Source organism: Triticum urartu, chromosome 3, assembly GCF_003073215.2.
Source record: "Triticum urartu cultivar G1812 chromosome 3, Tu2.1, whole genome shotgun sequence".
NCBI lineage: Eukaryota > Viridiplantae > Streptophyta > Magnoliopsida > Poales > Poaceae > Triticum > Triticum urartu.
In genome coordinates, this window is record NC_053024.1 from 184,463,375 (window position 1) to 184,488,097 (window position 24,723).

General features: G+C 46.9%; 1 protein-coding gene across 2 annotated transcripts; it reads right to left on the reverse strand.

Moving 5' to 3' along the window:
* Positions 1–16,976: 16,976 nt before the first annotated feature.
* On the reverse strand, positions 16,977–20,318 carry LOC125543526. Of its 2 annotated transcripts, XM_048706899.1 has the most exons (7): positions 19,983–20,317; positions 18,788–18,878; positions 18,231–18,649; positions 18,070–18,147; positions 17,859–17,975; positions 17,313–17,558; positions 16,978–17,225 (listed from the first exon to the last, which is right to left on the reverse strand). In XM_048706899.1, exons 3-7 carry the CDS (start codon positions 18,381–18,383, stop codon positions 17,205–17,207), a joined length of 615 nt encoding a protein of 204 aa, XP_048562856.1. In that variant the 5' UTR covers positions 18,384–18,649; positions 18,788–18,878; positions 19,983–20,317; the 3' UTR covers positions 16,978–17,204. The 2 variants fall into 2 exon arrangements, with proteins under 2 accessions (XP_048562855.1, XP_048562856.1); XM_048706898.1 differs by having other exon boundaries at positions 16,977–17,225; positions 18,070–18,649; positions 19,983–20,318.
* Positions 20,319–24,723: the final 4,405 nt, after the last annotated feature.

Here is a 24,723-nt window from a genome sequence, read left to right on the forward strand (position 1 = left end):
TTCCCCGGCCCACCCTACTCCCTCCGTTGGCTGGCCGCACGCAATCAACTGCCTCCTTATTACGCGAAAAAAATGATTCCTCCCACTGACATTTGGGGCGCACCAGTTGGGAGGCTGACCTGTGGGCCTACTAAGTTGATGCGTACGCAGGGCTTGTCAACTTAGTCAACAAACGATTCTAGCAGCAGTAACCGTTGGATTTGAATTGAACGGTCCTACTGCTTCTTCAATCGCTGCTCTTCTTGCACCAGCCGCCCAAACCAGCACCGGGGAGACCGCCTGCTCCTGCCTCCAGTGGCCGGCTGTGCTGCCGATGAGGCCTCATTGCCCCTACTACTCCCACCGCTAGCCAGGCCCTGCGGCGACGGCAGCCTCACACCGCAGCCGAACCAGTGAACCCTCGTACTCCTCTCCGCATGGGCATCCACTGCCGCGTCTTCCCTGGCTCCGCGTCGTCCCCTTCCTAGGCCTCGCCGTCGTCCACCGCCTTGGTGCTCTCGGCGCGGCGTGGTCAACGTGGTCAACGACATTCCATCGGAAGAGTACTGTACGTGGAGAGGCTGACAGCTAGGTCCACGGCCACAGCCCAGTTTTTTTGTGATTTGCCAAGTAAGTCGCTTTGTCAGGCCTGTTGGGCTGCAAATCTTTCAAGATGAGGAGAGCTTTCATTCGGCTGGCCGAGAAAATGGCCCATCAGTAATGAGAAATGGGCTGTATATTTTTAAAACACATCAAACTGGCAATTAGTTTCAAATATCTTTTTTCATTTTGAGATTTGAAATTACATTAATTTTTATGCGTGGAGAATTTGTTGGATTTTATATTGATATACATTTATTTTTAAAATCACTTTGAATGTGAGTCAAAATTTCGGGATTAAAAATAGTTCGGACCACACCGAAATATGCAAAATTCGTATAATTTTTTAACCGTGGCCACAATATGGGTTGTAATGCTAACAAAAAGAATATGGGCTCCAAAAAAACCTTAATAATTAGCAAATGGGTTGTAAATTATTAGAAATAATGGCAGATGGGTTGTATGCTGTTTTCCACAGATTTGAGGCTTTCCTAAAAAAAGGTTGACACACAAGCAGTGACTGTTGGATGGCCATCCGACGGCCGTCGTGCTTCTTCAATCTCTGCTCTTCCTGCTCCAGCCGCTCAAACAGGCGCCGGCGGGACTGCCTGCTCCCTCCTCCCCGCGGCCGGCTCTGCTGCCGCGCAGGCCTCACCGCCCCACCATACTCCCATCGCTAGCCTAGCCATCCCTCTACTCACCCACACTTGTTGTTATTCTCCGGCGACGGCAGACGAACCAGTAAACCCTCGTACAGTCGTACTCCCCTCCGTGTGGGAAACAACTGCCGAGTCTTCCCTGCCTCCATGTCGTTCCCTTCCTAGGCCTCGCCGTCGTCCATCGCCCTGGTGCTCTCGGCGCGGCCTGGTCAACATGGTCAACGACCGACATGCATCTGAAGTGGAGTTTATGTGGAGAGGCCGACAGGTGGGTCCACGGCCGCACGCAAGGAAATGCCTCCTTATTACGCGCAAAATAATGATTCCTCCACCTGACATCAGGGACCCACCGAAAGGGCCTCTGTATTTCATGAAAAAAACGTTACCGCCGGTGACAGCTCGGACCCACCAGCTATATCTTCGCACGCAAGGAAGTGCCTCCTTATTACGCACAAAAAAATGAATACTCCCCCTGTTAGCTGGGACCCAGTATAGTGGCAGGCTGACTTGTGGGCCTACTAAGTTGACGGGGACGGAGGGCTTTGTCAACTTAGTTAATATGCACGATTCTAGCTCCAGTGATCGTACGATGTCCATCCAACGGACGTAGTGCTTCTTCAACCTCTGGTCTTCTTGCTCCAGCCGCCCAAACCAGCGCCGGTCGTGCCTCGTGCTCCTGCCTCCCGTGGCCGGCTGCGATGCGGCGGAGGCCTCACCGCCCCCTACTACTCCTACCGCTGGCCAGGCCATCCCTCTACTCACCCACACCCCCTATTATTCTGCGGCGACGGCAGCCTCACACCGCAGCGAACCAGTGAACCCTCGTACTCCTCTACGCGTGGGCATCCACCGCCGCGTCTTCCCCGGCTCCGCGTCGTCCCCTTCCTAGGCCTCGCCGTCGTCCACCGCCCTGGTGCTCTCGACGTGGCGTGATCAACATGGTCAAGGAACGGCTTCCATCAGACATGGACTGTACATGGAGAGGCTGACAGCTGGGTCCACGGCCGCAGCAAGGAAGTGCCTCCTTATTACGTGCAAAATAATTATTCCTCCACCTGACAGCGGGGACCCACCGGACGGGCCACCGTATTTTGCCCCCCTGACTGCGGTCTAGCTACATCTTCGCACGCAAGGAAGTGCCTGACAGTCGGGACCCACCTGGTTGAAGCGTACGTAGCGTTGTCATTCTGGTCGTGAACGTGTACTTACATATATACTGGTGGATGTAGAGGCGCGCACGTGTCGTAGTAGAGGAGGCCAGGGTGCAAGAAAGAAAATACGGCCATGTATGTGTACACACGGGCGGGGTCTCGAACGCCTACTCGCGCATACGTACGGCCAGGGCTCGTGTACATGGCTGGGTCGGAAAGGAGAAACAGCATCGTCGTCGTGTTCATGGGGAGGAAACGGAATGCGTCGTGTTCATGGGGAGGCAACGGAATGTGTCGTGTTCATCAGGAGGGCTTGGACGGAACAGGCGATGGAAACGAGGCCTGGCGTACCGCAGAACGGAGGAAACGGCCTTGTGTTCGACCGACCATGTTCGAAACGGGATCCTGTTCATCGGGATGGGTCTGGCGTACTGCAAAACGGAGGAAACGGACCTCCTACGGTCGAAACAGGGGTCCTGTTGATCAGGAGGGGTGTGGCGTACCGCAAAACAGAGGAAACGGACTTGTGTTGGAGCGCTACGGTCGAAACGGGGGTCCTGTTCATCGGGAGGGGTGTGGCGTACCGCAAAACGGGACTCCATGGGATACTGTTCATCTCCATCGTCGACCCCCTCCAGCCTCCACGAGCTACTGTTCATCCACCGTCGACCTCCTCCAGCCTCCACCTGCGACTGTTCATCCACGGGCTCCTGTTCATCCAGCCTCCACCGCGCGCTACTCCACCGGCTACTATTCAACTAGCCCTCTCCACGGGCTCCTGTTCAACCACCCCTCCACGGGCTACTGTTCATCCTGCCCTCCACCGTCTACTGTTCATCCTGCCCTCCACGGGGTGGTCCTGTTCATCCAGCCCTCCATGGGGTCCTGTTCATCCAGCCCCAACCGGCTCGATCGATCGGGGTCCTGTTCATCCAGAGGCAACACCACGGGGTCCTGTTCATCCACCCCCACCGGGAACTGTTCATCCAACCCCCCCCCCCCCCCCCCCCCCCCCCGCAACACTCACTGTTCATACAGAGGCAGCATCGATCGGCTTCAGTTAGCAGCTGTAGCGAAGGAATCGCTCGATCGGGTTCAGTTAACAGCCATCGATCGATCGCTCAGGTTCAGTAACGCGTAGCCTGCAGTGCAATCGCTCGGGTTCAGTTAGAGCCCAATGCCTCGCTCAGGTTCAGTTAGAGCCAATGCCTCGCACACACGCGCATACGTGTACGAGAGAAGCGCGCATCGCTCGGCCCCCGACCTCCCACCGTAACCAGGAACTCCCTGAAATTTTCCTCGCCCTCGCTTCTACCATGGTTTTTTCCGTCATGGACGGCCCAAAGAATGTCATGCAGCTGCGCCTCCGGCCCGCCCAGGACGAAAAACCCATTTTCTGTCATCATTTTTTGTCATAGAAGTAGGAGCCCACCACATCTATGATGATACCGGGTTTTGTCACAATTATCGTCATAGAAGTGTCATATGTATGACAGAAAAAATTTCGTTCGGCCAAAATGTCACGGATGTGTCTTTTTTTGTAGTGATGCACCATCACATCAAAGAAGGCTGGAGGATATGTCTTCTCAAGGTCGCATAGGATAGTTGGTATCTTGTCTCTAAGACGCTCCAAAGCATCTATCCTGATATTTCTACTGCCGAGTTCCCTGAAGAATTGTCCCAACTCTGCAACTACTCTGTATAAGTCAGGGCGGCCCAATCCTCTAAGGATAATAGGTAAAACCCTTTGAAGTAGGACGTGTCGTTCATGAGTTTTCAACCCTTGTACCTTGTTTCCATCTGCACTAACTCTCCTTTCAGGGTTGGAATCAAATCCATGTGGGAATCTCACACGTAACAGGAGCTCGCAGAATTCTTTTCTTTTTACCTTGTCCAAGACGTACACAGCTAGTGCCATATCCCGTGGTTTACCTTCATCTTGCACCTGCAAATCCTATCTGATACCCAGGTGTGTCAAATCAATCCTAGATTTTAAGGTATCTTTCATCTTGCCTTCAATATTAAGAAGTGTGCCGATAATGTTGTCACATATATTTTTCTCGATGTGCATCACATCAAGATTATGCCGCAGATCCAAATCTTTCCAATACTCCAAGTCCCGCAAAGTGGACCTGTGGGTAAACAGTAATCTCTTTTCTGCCCTGCCACACTTCCTTTTCTCGCTACCATTATCAGGATGGTTTCCTGGTGTAATATGTCTGACCTTCTCTAATTCCACTTGCAACTCATCGGCGGTGAGCCTCTTTGGTGCATCACGGTTTTCATGCTTTGCATTGAACACATGTCTTCAGTATTTTCTAGGATGCGGCTTGTCCTTGGCAAGGAAACAGCGGTGTCCAATGTAACAGATCTTGCTAAGTATTGCGTATGACAGCGGATTCCTGTCACAGCGAACACATGCATTGTAACCATGTGTCGTTCGCCCTGACATAGTGCCCAATGCCGGACAATCATGGATGCACCAAATTATAACAACACGCAGAAAGAAATCAGCTGGTGGGCTGCTATATAGGTCTCGAGTGAGAACACCCCTCCATAGCTATTGAAGTTCCTCCACAAGAGGCTCCATTAACAAATCAAAATCCTTTCTAGGACTTTTTGGACCTGGGATGAGCAAGGCCATCATGTAGTTTGATTCTTTGGTGCAAACATTTGGAGGCATGTTGTAAGGGATAACAAGCACTGGCCACATGCTATATGTGGCGCTCTTGTGGCCAAATGGGTTAAATCCATCTGAAGCTAAGCCAAGTCTAATGTTTCTCGGATCAGCAGCAAACTTTTCGTGCTTCTGATTGAAGCTTTTCCACTAACTACCATGTGATGGATGGCTCATTACATTCTGATCTCTGTACTCCTGGTTCCTAGAATGCCACAGTACATCCTCTCTTGTTTTAGCATCATGAAACAACCTCTGCAATCTTGGTGTAATTGGAAAATGTCTCAGAACATTATGAGGAATCCTCTTCACAACATCGCCATCTTTCCATCTTGATGATTTGCATTTCGGACATTCACTTAAGTTGGCATAATCCTTCCGGAATAGAACACAATTATTCTTACAAACATGGATCATATAATATCCAATTCCAACTGCACGAAGGAAATTCTTCATTTTACTGCAGGTGTGTGGCAGCTCAGACGCATCTGGGAAAGATTCGCGGAAAGCAGCCAACATCGCATCGAATGATTTGTTGGTCATCCGCTCAGATGTCTTCACCCGAAGAAAGGTGACCATAGCTGAGAATACTGACAGCTTATTTCCTGGGGTGACAACAACGTTGCATTGTTCCAACATGCGGGCCCATCGTTTTTCTCCTGCGGGTGAAAGTTCACGGAATGCACGAGCATTTCATAGAATTGTTTCAATATTGGTCAAACTCACTGGCTCCGCCACCACCACCTCCTCCTCCTCTTCCACCTGAGCATCAGGCAGATCAAGATGGTGATCTTCTCCTTCCACGTAGTCAATAACATTGACGTTCACAGCTTCACCAAGATGAACTCACCTAGTATATGTGACCGACATCCCATACAAGTGTAGATGATTTTGCACAGTTGACTGGGGTCTTGTAACTGAATTCATACAACTGCTACACGGGCAGAACACATTAGATTTCGGACCACCGTACTCAGCTCTGATAAAGTTCATGAAGTTTTCAACCCCCTCGACATATGCAGCGGAGAATCTTCAAGCAGAAGTTATCCAAGTCCCGTCCATCTGTTATACATACAAATTAGTTCTTCTACTAGATATTACAGGAAAAACATATATGCTTTTTTAGGAAGTCCAGAAGAAAATACCTAGTTCGATGTCTAAAGCTATGGCAAGATATTTGGATGAGCAGATCTAAGTAACGAAATATATGTAAAGCTAATTTAGCAAACATATTTTAGTCCTAAATTATGCCAGGCTGTTTCAGTAGTCAATGAGGCCGAGCACACAGCCATCAAACTATTGAAGGCCATCGCAGCAACAAAGATCGAGTATAAAACGGTGTAGAGCTATTTTACCTAACAGATTGGCTACTAGACCATGGCAATCTACATCACAATAAATATATGGCAGGATATTTTAGAAACTAATCGGCCTTGGCATGCCATCTCAGCTAAGCACATTGATTGCAGAATAGGGCAAGGAAGCTTCTTAAGCAGAGCATATTGACTGTAAACTACTTTGGCAAACAGTGAGATTAACAACGTCTATCAGCTAACATTCAGTGCTACACCGACATGCACGGGGCCTCAGTCTAAAATGCGCGTACCGTGGGAGAAGCTGACCGCCGTGCGTCTCCATACAAACGTCACCAGCGGTGGTGGCGCTGACAGCCGTGCGCCTCCACAAGAACGTCGCCAGCGGTGGTGGCGCGGCTAGAGGAGGGCAGTCTACAAGAGTGTACTCTGGGAGCGAGAGGATCGCCGTGCGTCCCCTCAACGAACCGCGGTGCCGACGTGGCGGGGAGGGCGGCTTTGGCGGAGCGAATGGAGTGGAGGGAGACGGGGGGGAGGGAGGTTTGGGAAATATTATTGGCTCGTTGACCGAAGGGCGTTGAATCTAGGATTTGGGGGGAATTTTTGGGTGGGGGGAGTATTTTCGCGCGGTGGGCGGGGGGAGTTTGGCGCATGGTCGGTTTCTCCAAGTGCAGTCCCACGTGTTAGTGAAGAGGCAAGCCGAAGCGCGTTCCGTTTGCATGAGCCGTATGCAGGACCGAATGTGTGTGGGGTGCAATGCGACCACGACAGGGGTGCTGCGAGTGTACCGCCTTTTTTCCTTTTAAACTAGGTGCTTCGCCCCCTCAAAAAAACTTGTTGCTTCACGCGATCCATCGATACTGCTACTAGTAATTCGGTAATCCTGACTAAAACAGCGTGGCCGGGTCTTTTCCCGCGCGGTATGCTGGGAGGTTGGCTTAGTTGGGTCTTTTAGGACGAGTAATGCTACACCTACGTAGTCCCAGTCACGTAATTAACATAATGTGAAACGTGTGAGCTGTTGATTGTAGATTGGGGGAGGGAGGGGCCCACCACCATGAAAATCAGGGGAGGAGAGAGAGACAATTTACGTTAACCCTTTCGTAGGTTCCCGTAGATGTAGAAAGATGTGAAATGCGTGAATGTGCATTTGCAGATAAGGCCTTCCCTCGTTCATCCTTTTCTCCCACAAGATCTTGATCTTCCATGCAACGCACGGGCATCTTGCTAGTACTCCTACAATATACTATATTATTGTGAAAGTTCATATACATCGGCCGAGATTAATGCAAACACAGCAGATTCTCATTACATTTCGAACTTTTATAGGACAGAAAAATAAAAGAAACCCGACCGTAAACCTATTCTACGGCGGCGACCGACGTCCTCCATCTGCAATCTCCATGTACGGGGGCGGGGTTCAAGACCCGTGAAGTGAAGGTGCGGTCTCCGGCGAGGAAAAGTAGAACACAGGAGACGGACCGACCAGTTGGCACACCATGCCCTGTCGCCTCCCATGCCCTACTCATCCTTGGAGGAGTCCCCGACCTCGGCAGTGCCGGACGATGGACGGCGGCAAGTAGGACGCGTGGCTGACGGTGCTCCTGTCGTAGGCCGCCAGCGTGGCCACCGCTTGTGCGGCGACTTGAGCGAGGGTGGTGACCTTGAGCTCCATCCCCGAAGACAAGCTCTCCCGCAGAGCGTTCGCGCTTGCGGTCATGCCGGATGTGGTGCCAGGTAGGAGGACGATGCGCTATGTTGTGGAGGTTAGCTGGCGTTGCCGCTTTAAGTAGCGCATTCTGGTGAGGCCAAGCGTCTTGGTGCATCATTTAGTTGTCGGAGTTGGTTCCTTGGGCACCGAGCCTCTTAACGACGGCATACGGACGGACGACATGAATGAGGGCAGCTGGCGCCGGCTGGGAACGCACCGCGCGACGGCGCGAGGGACGAGGGTTTTTGGTGTGCCAGGGTAGTCAACTGCGGTTGTGGCAACGTTGGAGATGCCCTTTGCTCACATGCGATCGATGCATGTCATTGAAAAAGCAAGACGACCGTGTCTAGCGACGATGAGCGTGTCGCTCACCGTGGTCGCCGTGTCTAGAGGCGGTGCTGGAGCTGCGCCACATTGTTGGCCCCCACGACCCACATGAACGGTTGCCGGTGGCGAGGAGGTCGTGGGCCAGCTCCTCCATTGGACTAGTTTGCGCTACGTCGTCCCGACAGGTGTGCCCCACATATCGGTTTCCCTGTTTTCCCGGCCATATTCGAGCGTCAGTGCTCCGCGTTGCGCATTAGGCCTTTCACTATGTAGGCCAAGCGAGACAACTTATTGTTTATTTGAGTCGTTCAAGTATAATCATGTGGTGTTTGCTTATTTCTCATTCCTCTCCAACCCTCTTCCCCATCGATCTTGTTGCCCTCCGGTCGAGTCCATCCTCCCGCATGCCTCATTTGAACATTCCGCCGAGTATCATTCACATGTGGGCCTAGACCATGCTTGTATTTCCAATGTTTATTTGTAATTTGTCCGACATGCATACAAACAAACGGTTCGTTTGAAGTTTCACTTTGCCTCCACTACGTGTCGCTTCGCGTCTTAGTTTTGACATCCCATTCGGTTCATGCCCCGACACATGTTGACGAGATCAGTTGATGTTCAGAGATCAATTGCGTGTCATGCAAGTAGATAAAGGTTTGGTCTGTTTCTATGATAGAAATGACCCGCGGGGGAGGGGGGTCTGTGGGGATCAGAGGGAGTATATTGTACATTCATAATCGAAACGAACATATTGTACCCACCCTAGTCCTCTTCCAATCAATCTCCGGACCCCGAGATGAAATCGAGAGAGAACGAGTGGGGGCATGTGTGATACCTAAGGCGGATTCAAAATTTTGAACCAGTGATCATAGCATCCGCAAATCATATATAAAGGGTATTCAATGTTCGTTTCGTTTTTGAACGTACAATATACTCCCTCCTATCCTTTCTAGTTTACATGTAACTTTTATGTGTAGTCAAAGTATCTCTACTTTGATAAAAAAAGTATCAACATTCAACAACTCCCAATAAATATTGTTAGATTTGTACGTACTCCTAGATTTGTACTCGAGATGGTTTCCAATTTGTTTTCAACCACGTGAATGTGCTTGTTCTCGCGCATGCTCTTCCTACTAGGATTTCGCCAAGTATAGCCAGTCCAATAGTAACTTTTTTAAGCTCCCTATCCAATAGTACTAGTGGAGTACTGACAACATATGTACTAGAGTATGCAGTGCTCATAGTTGTACTCCCTCCTTCCATTTATATAGGGCCTATTTGGAGGAGAGATATGTGAAAAAGTAAGGGGAGTGAGCTCTCATGCAAGAGCCTAGCTATATACGCATTCCTAGTTAAATACGTACAATAAATATGAAGAAAGAGATGGAGAGGAGATGGAACAAGTACTAATACAACCAACCTTATAAAAATTTTTGCAGGAAATAGCCAACCTTATAGCCCACACTACTGTATGAGTGCATCTAATAGATGATGGCTATAGATGACATGGCAGTTCCTTATAGCCATCGACTGGCTATATTATTAACCATGCTCTAATGCGTTTTTCAAAACCGCATTTGACTATTGACAAGATTAATAGTACATGAGATGTATAATGTGAAAATTATATCATTGGAAGCTCCTTTCACATACGTATCCCTGCCTTACCCTCCCTTTCGGTCACTTACTGGCAGACCCCATGCTTTCTAGGCCCCGCATGTCAGTTACTCAATGGGTTCGTCCACGTCAGGGGATCCTTATCCGTAGTATATTCCCTCTGTTTTTATTTACTCCGCATAAAATTACGCGGGCGGGGGAGGGGGAGGGACGTCGATTTGCTCTCAACTGCGGTCCCACAAGCGAGCGAAAATGCAAGACGAAGCGCGTTCCATTCGGTGAGCGACATGGAGGGTCCAGCGTGCTGGGTTGCAACGCGAATGCGACAAGAGCGATGTACAGTCAAAACTGATTGACCGGTCGTCACCGGAACCACTATTCACACCAGAACCTTCGCTACTCGGCCTATGCCAGCCACTGCCCTACCACACCTAATCTCCAGCCCCTTCCCCCACCTTTCGGTCCCCTATCCCGCATCAAGCATCCCCTAGTTCGCCAGAAAGCCATGGTGCGCCGCAAGATCACGTACTACAAGATGCTGACGCTGGAGCGCCACGCAGAAATCGCGGTGGCGGTCGGCGCCAGAGACCTCTGTTCCCAAGCTCGCTTTGTGGCGGGCCAATCCCTGAGTTCTCTAGAGCCAATCTATGAGGAGGAGGAAGTCGATCCAATGTTCATGGCGGAGGTCGCGACGCAGAAGGCCCCCGATGGGTATGAGACGATGGACCTCGACTTCATGCCGGCGTCCGAGTCCACCATGGTGCAGGCGGACCAGCGGTTCAACCTGGCGATACTAAAGGAGGACCGGGAGCCAGAGGCTCAACTCGACGCGGAGCGCGCGCATGCCGCTGCCATTGAGGCTCTCCTGCAGGCGGAACCGGATGTCGTGGATGTGAACCGGGCGGCGGAGGCTCAACTTGAGGCGGAGCGCACGGATACCGCTGCCATCGAGGCCCTCCTGCAGGCGGTATCGGATGTCCTGGACTTGAACCAGGCGGCAAAGGCTCAACTCGACGCGGAGCGCGCGGATGCCGCTCTCATCGAGGCCCTCCTACAGGCGGAACCGAATGTCCTAGACTTGAACCAGGCGGCGGAGGCTCGACTCGACGTGGAGCGTGTGGATGTCGCTGCCATCGGGGCCCTCCTGCAGGCGGAACCGGACGTCCTCGACTTGAACCGGGCGGTGCTCTCGTCCGTGCAGAGCGCCCGCACGCTCCGCGTGAACAAGTAGCTGGAGGCCGAGGACAACCACGGTGCGGAGACACACGTCAGCAGCTACGGCTGGTTCGCGCCGGCAGCCAAAGACGATGAGGCCGTCTTGTTCCGCGAGCAGTGATAGTTTTTCTTTATGTTGTTGTTTTTATGGATCTTTTGCTGTGTAAAAACATATATTGTTATGCAAGTCGCCTGATTTGGGTCAGTCTACCATTTCAGGCGGTTGGATGAATATCCTACGTCTCCTAACCCTTCTTCCTCACCTCTTCTTCTTCCCCAACAAACCACCACACGGGCCGTACGGATACTCCCCAACATGCAGTTGGATAAACATACTCTATGAACAAAAATTATGTGTCGGCGGTAGGATGGCTGAGTTTGGTTTGTTCACATGCGACAACACGTGTCAGTGAGGATGCGTTCCCTTGGTTGGGTTTGCGGCGTGCAGGAGCGACTGTGCATGTGAGGGTGCGGTGCGACCGCGGCGTGCAGGAGCGACCATGTGAGGGTGCGGTGCGACCGCGAGAGCCGTGCGCAAGTGTACCTCCTTTTCATTTTGAAAACTTTAGGCAAGCTTGGCAAAATGTGTGGCGAAGTATGGCAATGCAAGGCCTAGACCCAAAACAGGATAAGTATGTAGTACTACGTACTAGGAGTATTAGTGTTAAAAAGAAAGGCGGGGTTTTCCTTCGCGGGATTAATCGATACAAATCCTTGTTTCACGTGTCAATTAATGCGTATTTTTTTCTCCAAATCCCAAAGAGCTAACCATCTCACTCCTCATCGCTTGATTAATGCAGCGCCATGCAAACCAACCTTCTCACTTCCGCATGCATGCAGGGGATATTAATGTCCTTGGTTGCTAGTACGAGGCAAACCCCATCAATTTTGCCTCAATTAGTGTTAGTGGCATTTTGCAAATTGTAATTTTGATATACTGGCCCTGTGTACAAAAAAATGGAGGTAGTAACTATATTTGACTTCCTTCCCCATTACGATGACATGGACGATATCTCGAACGTTGTGGTTTGGCGAAGTGTGTTCGACGGAGAACACCATTGAGGGAGACCACGGTAAGTCATTCGCAAGTGCCGCCTACAAGCCGAGACAACCGCCTTATTTGCATCCAGGAAGTCCGTTGAACCAAAGGACGCGTAAATGTACTGGTACTACTCGTACACAATAGCGTCGTCCATCCAGCTTAGTGCGGTGAGATGGTTTCTCAAAGAAGACGATGGAGAAGCGAAGTCAGCGAAGAGTGAAATGGTGGTTGCTTCGTCCGTGCTTTGTGATTTGACACCTCACTACTTTGTGATTTGTGATAGAAGGGATAGGGGAGTAGACTCTGTCCTCTATACTGTACATGCATCCAAGCACGAGAGAAAGAGGAGAGACGTTGCATTTTTCTATTCCTTCAATCAATCAATCAGGGAGCTTCGGTTCCATCCTTTTGGCTTTGGCAACACCGTCCATAATGGTTCCCACGTTGCCAAAAGCTATTTTCACATTTGGCTACACATTGTGGATGCCCTTAACCGTACCACTTGGTTTTGCTCCTGTGTGCTATCTATACAAATCTCAATTATATAGATCTAAAAAATTATAGAATCAAGATTAGTAAAAAAGAGGTGATTTTGCCGCGCGGATGGCGGGGGAGGTTTCTTATTTTTAGAGGACATTGTCCTGGAGGTTTGCTAACATGTAGTCCCATGTGTCAGTGCTTTACCAAGCCGATCTGCTTCCCACATGAGGCAAAACAACGGCAGAAGCAACACGTGGTTAACTTGAAGAAGATGAGGGAGAAGCGGATTCAACAACGAGTGAAATGATGGTTGCTTCGTCCCTCCAACTTATTTTTTAGCATTATTACTTCGTCCCTCCAACTTAACTGCGGGAAAGGTGCAGCTTTGTAATTTGATGCCTCGTTGCTCATTACTACGCCGGCGCCATGACTGGGTGCTTCACCCTGGTTGCTCTGCACTGTATTCTGGTATGGCACGTGGACCCGGTAGCTTGATGCCCCACATGTCGGCGAAAGGGACTAGAAGATTTATGAAAGCGAGCGCTCCACTCTTACGATGGAGGAGTACACGACACGACAGCCCAGTGAACTATCACATGTACTGTATGTAGTACTATAGTTTTGCTGTTTCGCATGATCCATCGATACAAACCCGATTAAACAGGAAAGGGCGTGATTTTTCCCGCGTGGTATATGTATTGGCCATACATTTCAAAGGCAATTTTAATGTATGCAAACTGAATAATTAAGTAACAATATGATATCTAGTAAAACTAAAAACACATACTATGATTTATTGTGTTAGAGTGTAGTAGTAGTGTTGTATTGCATAGTTGTTAGATGTAACATGCGAGAACATGTAGAGATGTAGTTTTGGAGGGCCTACAGAGAGAAAAGCGTAATATGTTCACCGAACTTCAGAATAAGCTGATTACGGTCACTATATACGTTTTGCGGTGATTATACGGTCACTTGCTCATGGTTCAGCATCGGATTGCAATCTGTTGACCGGCCAAATAGTCTGCGTGGCACCATGTTGACTAGTTAAATTGACCACGTTCCTTGTGGGTCCCACCTGTTAGTTCGCATAGGGAAAAGGTCAGATAAACACAAATTTACGCAGGCGCGACAAGGCTCCACCCCGTCCGCGGGAATCACCTGGTTGTGTATGTGTCTGTCAGGGCCTGATGTGTGCGCATGCACGTGTAGGTTGAGCACTTGAGCGTGAGAGCGTGTGTTGGTCGTGTGGTGTACTGGTGTGTGCATGCATGCGTGCGTGTGTGCGTGTGAGTGTTGCCTGCGTGCGTGGCTGCGTGTGTACGTGTGAGTGTTGCGTACGTGCGTGGGTGCATGTGTTCGTGTGAGTGTTGCGTGCATGCAGTTCGTGTGCATGCGTGCGTGTGTGTATAATCACCACACCAACTCTTGTGTGTTAAAACAGATGGCTCAGCATACCAATACAAGGCCATCTTGTCCGCTGTGCCCGCGGTCATGACTTCGAACCACCGTCCAATATTTTTTTGTCGTTTGTTTTCATTCTTACTAGCAAGATGCCTGTGCGTTGCACGTAACATCAAGATGCATTTGTATGACTAGTTTATCTTGTGAGAGAAAAGGATGAACAAGAGAAAGCCTTATTTGCAAATACGGAGAGGTGTGTGGGTACCGTTTTTGCAAAATTGTCATAGTTTCTTTCCTATCCGTCAGATATAAATCGGACGGCCTATATTGCAGGATGGCAGGCACACCATCATCACCAACTCTATTTTTTATAAGAGCGTATTTTATCCCTACTCTTATGAAAAGCATAGTCGGTGATGATCGTGTGCCTGCCATCCTGCAATATAAGCCGTCCGATCTATATCTGACGGATAGGAAGGAAACTATGGCAATTTTGCAAAAAGATACCCACACCCCTCTCCACACTTGCAAATAAGGCCTTCCCTTGTTCATCATTTTCTCCCACAAGATAAACTACTCATACAAATGCATCTTGATGTTCCGTGCAACGCATGGGCATCTTGCTAGCATTTTATAGGAGTGTAGATGTAGAGTAGATACAAGCCGACAGGTGGGCCCGATGGTAGTGAGATAATGTGATGCAACACTAGAGGTGCCACGTGGAGTGTTTAACTGGTCAACTAGTCGTGTCTTGAGCAAATACAAAGTTGTACGGTGAGCCCGTGACTTTATAATAACCACAAAACGTAAATGGTGACCGTAATGAGTGGATTCTGAAGTCCAATGTACGTATCGTGCTTTCGCTTCAAATACAATGACCGTCACTGTGTATATATCGAGAAAAAGATGAAACATGCGTGAATGTGCTGGGGGCTTACTTTAGAGGACTTGGATATAGTTTGTGTGCGTACGTGAAAGGGGCGTAGAGGGGGGTATGCGATGGAGAAAGAGATGCTCTTTGTTTCTCTTTATTATGACTAACTTTATATATAGTATAAAAATATACAAATTCACAGTGCGGAATAAATATCATTGTGGGCACCATGCAATGCAAGCGTTCATACTCCTCCATATAACTTTCTAATGTTGTATATATGTAGAAATTCTAAAATATTTTTTTGGCCACACTTTATTCAAAAGGAATGTTGTATGCAAAATAAACGTGAAGAGAGGGCTTTTTAGATCAATGGGGTACGTGATGTAACATGTGTGAATGTGTAGTTGATACATTTGGCAGGGCCTAGAGAGGTATGTGTGTGTATTACGTATTCGAGAGAGGCATGGATAGAGGGGCCGACAAGGGGGCGTGAGAGAGATAGCACGAGAAATGAGAGTGGTCTATAGAGAGAGAGACGAATATGACGTCATGGCGAGAGATTTCCTTGAGTGTGTATATGCAAGGGGGAGTGGATAGAGGCACCGGGAGAATATTTTTTTGCGTGTGGTGTCTGTGTTGGTATGTGTGGGTGTGAGAAGATAACAAGACGTGGGGGCAGAGGGTGTGCCACCGCGTGAGGTCCGGTGGGTCGAGGTGAGGCCCTTCGTTCGGTTCCGTCCTACGCCACATTGGTCGGCCCGTGACGCATTTAGGGAGACCCATGGATGACTAGTCGTACAAGATAAAGATAGCATAATTGTGAAGGACTCTATGTCCACTAGCGAAGCCGGCTAGGATTTGTAACCCTAGGTTCTCGGACTAAGGTAACCCCTTTATCTCTGATATTACTATTCATCCAACCTAACTTTAAGGGGCATCCTACAGAATGCTCTGCTAGAATCATACTCGTCGATTAGAAAGAGAGGTGTGAGAAAATGCGTGAGAGACGGGCCTAAAGATAATGTGCGCACAGGAGACACGTAGGCAGGTCTATGTATATAGAAAGGATCGATGGGGATTGTGCGTGTGCATGCTTGCGAGAGGAAGAGTGCTTGTGATAAAGGTTAGTGAAAACAGTCGTAAATGGTTACGAGAGGGAGGGAGGGTTATATCGGGAGCATGTGTGCGAGAAAGACACCTCGAGAGAGAGTGTGTGAGCATGTGTGAGAAACCACCGATGGAGAGTGAAACTACACATACAAGATTGTTGTCACTACAAGAGGACGGACCTTTCGTGACACCGTCTTGTGTTACTACAGACCCAAAAGTGTGTTACTGGGCCATGTAGTAACACAGTTTGAAATGTGTTCCATTAGGCCGTGTTACTAGGTGGTGTTAATTGTCACACATAATAATTGTTACCATATGTTAAAAATGTGTTACAATTACATTACAGTAACATGTGTGTTATGTGTTACCGAACATCCCGGTAACACATATTTGTAATTATAGTAACACGGATAGTAACATATTTTCATAGACGTAGAACATCGGTGGTAACATGTTTTTGTAACTATAGTAACACAACATGTAACACATTTCTTTAGCCGGAACACAACTAGTAACATAATATCCAAATATTGTAACAGTATAATTATAGTAGTCAACTACTTTAGTAACAAATTTTGTAGCTATAGTAACACCATTAGTAACACTGCTATATCAATATGGTAACATAATTAATGTATTTGTTTTTCTATTAGTAACCACAAAATTCAATACCCATTTTGTGGAATATAAATTATTTAATAAAATCGATGCAATTGCATAAATAGTTAAATCATTTTATTATTATGCTTGTCAGCATCAAAATGATATTGAAACTGAAGCACAACACATATAGAAACTCATATGAAGATATTTATTATGAATATACAAGTGTATGATACATATGCATTACAATAAAGATATCAATCATATCATTTTGAGCATAGAAAACACAACTATGGAGAATATTACATTTACATCAATTCGACGAAGAAAAATATCATGTTGATGATATTACATTTTTAAATCTATCAATGTAAACTACAACTATTGGTAGCTAAAATCTTCCAATTTTATTTGCATCTTGATCCAAGAATTCAGCTGCAACTCAACTATCCTTCTCTCGAATCTATAAAAGAAAATTGCACATTAGATATGTGTGATTAAATGTACACAAATATGATTTCAGAATGTGGAAGAGATGATTTTAACTTACAAAAGCTGAAGGCCAGGCAATTAAGTATCCTGAAGTGAAAGCCTCACCAATTGTCTTGCAATTAGAAACTTCCCTTACCAACTCCTCATTATCAAGAATAGGTTGATCTATGCGCACAACGGCAAATTCAGCACCTAACTCAATACCACCAACCTTAGTTCTTGGATTAGTACTCCGAATAGTACCATACGCAACATTCCGCTTGTTGGGATATGTTGAAGTCTTTAAAACTACTTTGGAAGCAGCCTATATTATGATCAATATTAGCATTCAACGACATGATAATATAACTTGCATGAACAATATGAGATATTTTTAATGTCAGCCCAGTAAGGTGCCCTAGAAACCTAAATAAACTGGACCCGGCAATGAAGTCTAATGCCCAAGATCACCTCGCTTGCTCATGCTTGGTTAAATTTATCCTGTACTTGCATACAGTAGATTGAGCAAAATTTGTAACAAAATCCATTTTTCAAGCAGACATGATAATGTGGTTTGGGTTGGGAATTTGGGTGCAGTAAACCATGCTCCTTGGTGAATCTTTACCTTGATGGAAGAAGTACGCTTTCTTTTTGAGCGAGCTGGGTGTGGGTGTTCACTTCTAGTCCCCTGCTGGTTCGTTCTTGAAACAGATTCACCCGTAAGATCCCTGGTTTCCCTCACCTACCAGGATACAATAATATTAGATGGAATGATATTCATACCTTGACGCTACAGAAAGCTACAACTTCAAAACTCAAAAGCACACAAAAATTACCTCTGGCACAGAATCAATAACATGGTCTTGTGATGATGATGAATTCTGTTGAATTTGTAATTGGTTGACATCATGGTCCTGCAGAACGACCATACATCTTTTATTCCAATAATTACAACAGTAGATACAGATATGTAATAAGCATGGTTCAAGAGGGATACTTTGCGGCATTCCCATAGTAAGTTGCCCTGCCCCTTCAGCAGAGACACCACCGTGTTGTAAGAGAACACTCTCATTCGGATGGTTAGATGGAGCAATATGAATTTGCTTACTAGGCGGCGCAATATGATCGTCAACCTTCTCCTTAGACACATACAGATGGACAGCTTTCACAATCTCAGGGTCGGACAACATTTTCAACACAAGACCTTGATCATAAATGTGAACTAAGTAGGAGCTGCCTAGACGAGTTTTTTTTGCATAGTACAGAAAGTCAATTGCCTGAAAGCCAACTTCCTCGATCATCAAGATTAAGTCATAATACGAGACATCACGCCTCATCATGGATCTTTGTAACATTTTGGCTTCCTGATTTGTAACTTCATAGTGCAGGTATATGGTCAACATGTCCGTCGCCATCCTAGATATATATATATAAATATCAATTAAACCATTACAAGTAAAGACAAATTAACTAATGACATAACAGGGACAATTTAATTTTCCAATAGACATGAATTGTAGCAGATAAATGAGGGAAGGCGAAAGGAGAATCCACCTAGGACAAGATTGTAGTCTCGGATAGGGAAATTAAGCAGTACAAGTTGTGGAAGTCCCCTCGGCAATTTGGTTCCCAGAACCGATGAAACCTACCAAAAGAAACATGTGAATCGAGAGGGTAGAGAAGTACAGTAGCACGTCAATGCACTATCAGCTTATCATAACTCAAACCAGAGAGAGGAGGTACAAGACCATGGGTCCAGCCACACCCACACTCGGATATAACATTGTCGACATATGGATTCAGGACAGGTTTAAGTTGAAAAGTGTACAGATTATGCAAACTGGGCATTATTCGACCGACGGCCAAGATTCTGTTAAGCACTAAGTGATAGGAGAGCAGCAGCATGTTGCCTCATGTGCCATCCCAAAATGACGAAGGAACCGAATGAGCCAACCAAGCATCATCCATCTCAGTTTGAGATTAAGAAAAGCAATCCTTCAATCAAGGGAACTCTAAAAAGCTTGCATCGGTAGAGGGAGTTGCATCGGTAGAGGGAGAAATAATTGGTACAGAAAAAATGACAACTCTAAAAAGCTTGAAGTTTATGGTCTGTCATATTTCTCAAGAAATCTGATCAAATTTAAACAATAGTCAATGGATAGAGCCAGCCAAGCATCATCCATCTCAGTTTGAGATTAAGAAAAGTAATCCTTCAATCAAGGGAACTCTAAAAATCTTGCATCGGTACAGGGAGAAATAATTGGTACAGAAAAAAATGATAATTCTCCACAAGAATGTTGCAGCTTGAAGTTGAAGCAATTAGTCTGTTATATTGGTACAGGGAGAAATAATTGGCATAGAAAAAAATGACAACTCTAAAAAGCTTGAAGTTTAAGCTCTGTCATATTTCTCAAGAAGTCTGATCGATTTTAAACAATAGTCGATGGATCGATCTAGCAGAATTGTATAACACGCACATATATCAATGGATCGACCTGATTGGTGGATTAGGCATTGGCACATCGCAAAACTATAGTCAGACACAACCGTACATGGTTTATGGGCTTCTGTACATCAGTGATCGTTTAATTATTTGTCTACGTATGGGCTAATTATGCAATTAGCTGCGGCCATTAGGCATCTACAGTACACACTCTGATACGAATTGTTGAGGGGGGCGAGCGATTGGCATCGGTACAGTGATTCGTAGTCGTCAGATCAGGAAAGGGGTCGGCGTTCAGATCCATACCAGCCACGAGATCGCACTCCTTCAGGATGCGGGTGCCGGAGCTGAAGACCGATGAAGCCGTCGCCGCAACGATCCAAACGGCACCGAGGCAGATCGATGAAGCGGCGCCGAGGCAGATCGAGGAAGCGGCAGATCATACGGGAGTTGAGGTGGGGGTGGGAGAGGGGGGGGGGGGGGGGGGGGGGGGGGGGGGGGGGGGGGGGGGGGGGGTGCAGGTGGCGGCCGCGCTGGCCGCTGAAGGGGCGGCGTGCTGGGCGTTGGAGTGCGGCGAGGTAGCCGCCGAACGGTGGGCGACTGGGCTGATTTGAGACCAAATTTATCTAGCGTTTTCTAGCTAATTGGAGGGAAAAGTAAGCGCCAAAGTAATTGGAGTGGAGGGAAAGGTAAGCGGCATGGTTGAGAACTGGAGGGAAATTTGTATATATATTTTTTATCGAGGAGAACTGGAGGAAAATTGTTTTGGAAGAACCAGGACATTGTTTTTTTTTTTGCGCGGGTAAAAAAGTTTTATTCTATATTCATAGGGTTACAATCAAATGGCAAAAGCTCCTCTATACACGGAGGGCCCTGCCCAAGCCATATAGCAGTAGTGCTCTCTGTACGACTATACGTAGCCAAACGATCTGCTACCCTATTCTGTTCTCGCTTAAGTTTCACTGCAATAAACTCTCTACCACCCATCAGATGACGAATCTCAGCTACTAAATGACCATAAGCCGACCTGGACAGACTCTTACCGGTCAGAGACGAAAGAGCTTGGGCAGAATCGGATTGAACAACGATCGGCAAGTTGCAATGCTGGATTGCTAGTGCCATCCCTTGCATTATTGCATGTAGTTCCGCCTCCAAAGCATCGTTGCAGTTGAAGATACACCGGTAAGCTGCAAATATGACCGACCCATCCACTCTTCTAAGTATCATACCTGCAGCCGCTGATCCATCCACTGGTGAGAAAGATCCATCAACCGACAAGGCCGCTTGGCCATCCTCAGGACGAGGCCAAGGTAACCGCACTGCCGTACCGGGCGACCTGACCGGCTCCTCTCCCAATAGTGACATCTTCCCCTTTATGATATCCTCCGTAGAGTATCTCCTGACCAAATGTATCGAGTGCGTATAACTTTGCAAATAATCTGCTGTAGCCGCCGGACTTGGAACATCTTTACCATGCGCCATATCAGACCTCAGTGTCCAAATCCTCCATATTAACATTATAGTGCAGTCCCGCATCTCATCATTGCAGTTCATCAGTACATTCAACAGCCACTCCTTTCCTGTGTCTCGGAGCAGTTGGGGATCAGGGAGGTTCCAAACTGCACGCATTTGTATCCACACTGCCCGAGCATACTCACAAGTAACCAACGCATGGAAGCTGGTCTCCTTATCTGAGCCACAAAGAGGGCAAGTATCATGCGTACATATGTGTCTATATTTCTTGCAAGAGTTTGTTGCGAGTGCTCCTGACACCACTTTCCACGCCATGATCTTCATCTTGAGAGGTACCCGCGCATCCCACACCTGACTCCATATCGACCTGTGTCCGCTTGGGTTAGAGCTAGACGCGCTCATCGAGTCTGACAATTGGTATTCTCTTGCGAGGTGATAAGCGCTCTTAACAGTAAACAAACCACTCTTTTCTGGGAACCATGCCAAAAAATCCTGCCCCCGATTTGGTGACGTTCGGATCTTCACAATTTCACGTATGTCCATATCCCAAAAATATTGCCTCAGCATTTGCATATTCCATGCACCAGATTCATCCAAGAAGTCCGCAACCCAATTGTGTCTACAATTCCTCTTTGGGGTGATCGGTTTGAAGTCATACTTCCTTGGGATCCAGGGATCCCGCCAAGTCTTAATTAACGAGCCATCACCCACACGCCATATCAGCCCCTTTTTCAATAGATCAAGTCCATGCATGATGCCTTTCCACATAGCCGACGAATTTGAAGAAAAGACGGTATCAAGCAAGTTACCATTAGGGTAATATTTGGCCCGGAGTAAACAAGCAAGTTACCAGGACATTGTTACATATATTAATTTGTTTGGCATGGAAATTTTCCAAAAAGTGTTTTTGGAATGGAAAAATAGTTTTTTTATTGATTGAAAGGGAAATTAAATATATCTAAATAGTGATGGCTTTATAAAATTGATTTACGTAACATGTGCTAAATAACCTATAATATGGTTTCTCTCTACTAACTAGTTGATATAAGAAAAATATGGAGCTTGAAGCTGCAACCAACCTTGGACGATGAATGTGATGGTGTTGTTATGAACAACAACAATGATGATATGCGTTAGCTGTGACCGACCGTCGACGGTGTTGTAACGATATATCTGAGAGGCTGACACATCAATCTAGTCTCCTTCTTTGTTCCACCTCCATGGTGACGGAGCATATGGGGAGGGTATCTCAGCTATTCCCACGGTTCAAAAAAACGATCGTACTTTCAGTGGTACCAGAAAAAGGAAACTTGCGACCTCAATGGTTGGTTAAAGAAAAACATTGTAACTCGACCGACCTATATCACTCATGATCAGTCGCCTCAACCAAGATTGCGCCATTCCCACACGACTGCCAATGGAAGCGACGACCAGTGTGGGAGAAAGTGACGACCGACAATGCTAGAAGCTACGACCAGCCTGGGAGCATGTTGTGATCAGCGAGGCCAACGACTTCTAATCGGTGCTGAGAGTGCATGGGGTGGTACTACAAAAGTGGCGAGAGGCTGGCACATCAATCTAGTCTCCTCCTTCCTTCCACCTCCATGGCGATAAAGAATAAGGAAGGGGATACCAGCTGTATGCATAGTTTAAAAAACCGAGCGTACTTGCAGTCGTATCGGAAAAGGACACCCGCAACCTCAATGGTTCTTTGAAGAAAAATCATGCAATTCGACTGACCGGTCTCACTCTTGATTGGCTGTCTCGACCAAAATCGCGTCATCCCACACAACTGCACATGGAAGCTATATGTTTGTGTGGGAGAAAGCTACGACCGATAATACTAGGCAGTTACAACTAGACAGGGAGCATGTTGTGACCAGTGAGGCTGACGACTTTTGATCGATGATGGTAGTGCATGCGGTGGTGCTACAAAGTGGCGACAACGATATGTGTCAGCTACAACTGACCGTCGAATGTGTTGTATTGTAAGGACATATCCGAGAGGTTGTCACATCAATCTAGTCTCCTCGTTCCTTTCACCTCCATAGAGATAGAGAATAAAGGAGGGGATACCTGCTAAACTTATGGTTTATAAAAACCGACTGTACTTGTAGACACACCAGTAAAAGGAAATATATGATCTCGATGTTGGTTAAAGAATAACATTGTAATTCTGGCTAGGACGTTAATCGATGGACTTTACAGCAGTCAACCGAGTCCAGGAACAGAAAGATACGTAGCCGTCGCGAGTATGGGACATCGCAACCACCCCACCATTACATTGGACTAGTTAAATGCCCGTGCGTTGCTACGGGCAAATGATTATCAATAAATTAAAGGGGCACCTAACGTTAGATGCCTGAAAAAATCTTCGTGTCAATCACTATTTTTTGTCATCAAATATCCAATGGTTAGGAGCACGCCCCCACATGTTCATCTTCTTACTCCTTATCTGCGACGATTTCTCCTCTGTCGTGCCTACCCAGGCCTAACCGTCTGCATCCAACCACTCCCGCCAACTATCACCGGCTCGCCCTTGCCGTGGTCGGCGCTCCTCATGTCGTCCACATCTTCGGCCTCGTGCAAAGCAGAAAGTTGCTCACGCAACAAAATAATTCATGCCCATGAGATTTAGCAAAACCGATAAATCAAAGATTAAGCGGATTATACTTGATTCAGACACATACTTCATCGCAAATTTACCATACATCAATCATAGAATAGTCCCTTGTCATTTTCTTTACCAAATCAATTACATCCAATGTTCCTAGAAAAAACGAAAGTGATTGTACAGATCCAATTATCCCTTCTAGTTCACTCTGTCTAATGCGTGTGCACGACGTATTGTTCCTTCATTCAATGTAAGTAGTGAATTTGATCTTGGTCTATCTTGTTTCTTTGTTTGACTTGATGGGACGAAAAAATGGAAATGATTGTACAAATCTAGTATACCTATGAGACTCATCCCCACTCTCTATTTATCTTAACATGCACCATGTCCACCTCAGCATAGTTGCCACATCACCACTCCCGTTTGCAATGGACCATTTCCTTTCCAACCCTAAAAAACATAACGACCAATCTTTCTCCCGTGGGAAAAATCTACCTCGCGAGGTGCAACCATCTCACAGCGATTCACTTCCTTCCCCACTTCATTTTCTCCAGCAGATCCGCTCCCAATCATGGATGATCGTTCACTTCATTCCTTACAAGGATGAGCGCTAAAAAATATCATGGCTTATAGTACCAATTCAACAACTCCAAATGTTTTTTTATCGTTCTCTTCTTAATTAATTTTTGGCTTACTCGTTTCTGCTTTTGAGTTTTAAGCAATTACTTTTAGTTCAGTCCTCTCATGTTATATTATGCTTATCCTGCACCTATTATCTTTATTATGTACTTACTTGTTAAGCTCATCGTCATGCCCACTAAGAAAGCAAAATTTATCAGCATTAACCTATGTTTATTTCTCCATTTTCTGATTGTAGGAATATTGCTATCAGTGTCAAACAAAGAAATAAGATAGACCAAGATATCTCTCCAAATGTACTGACCCATTTCTATTTCTCAA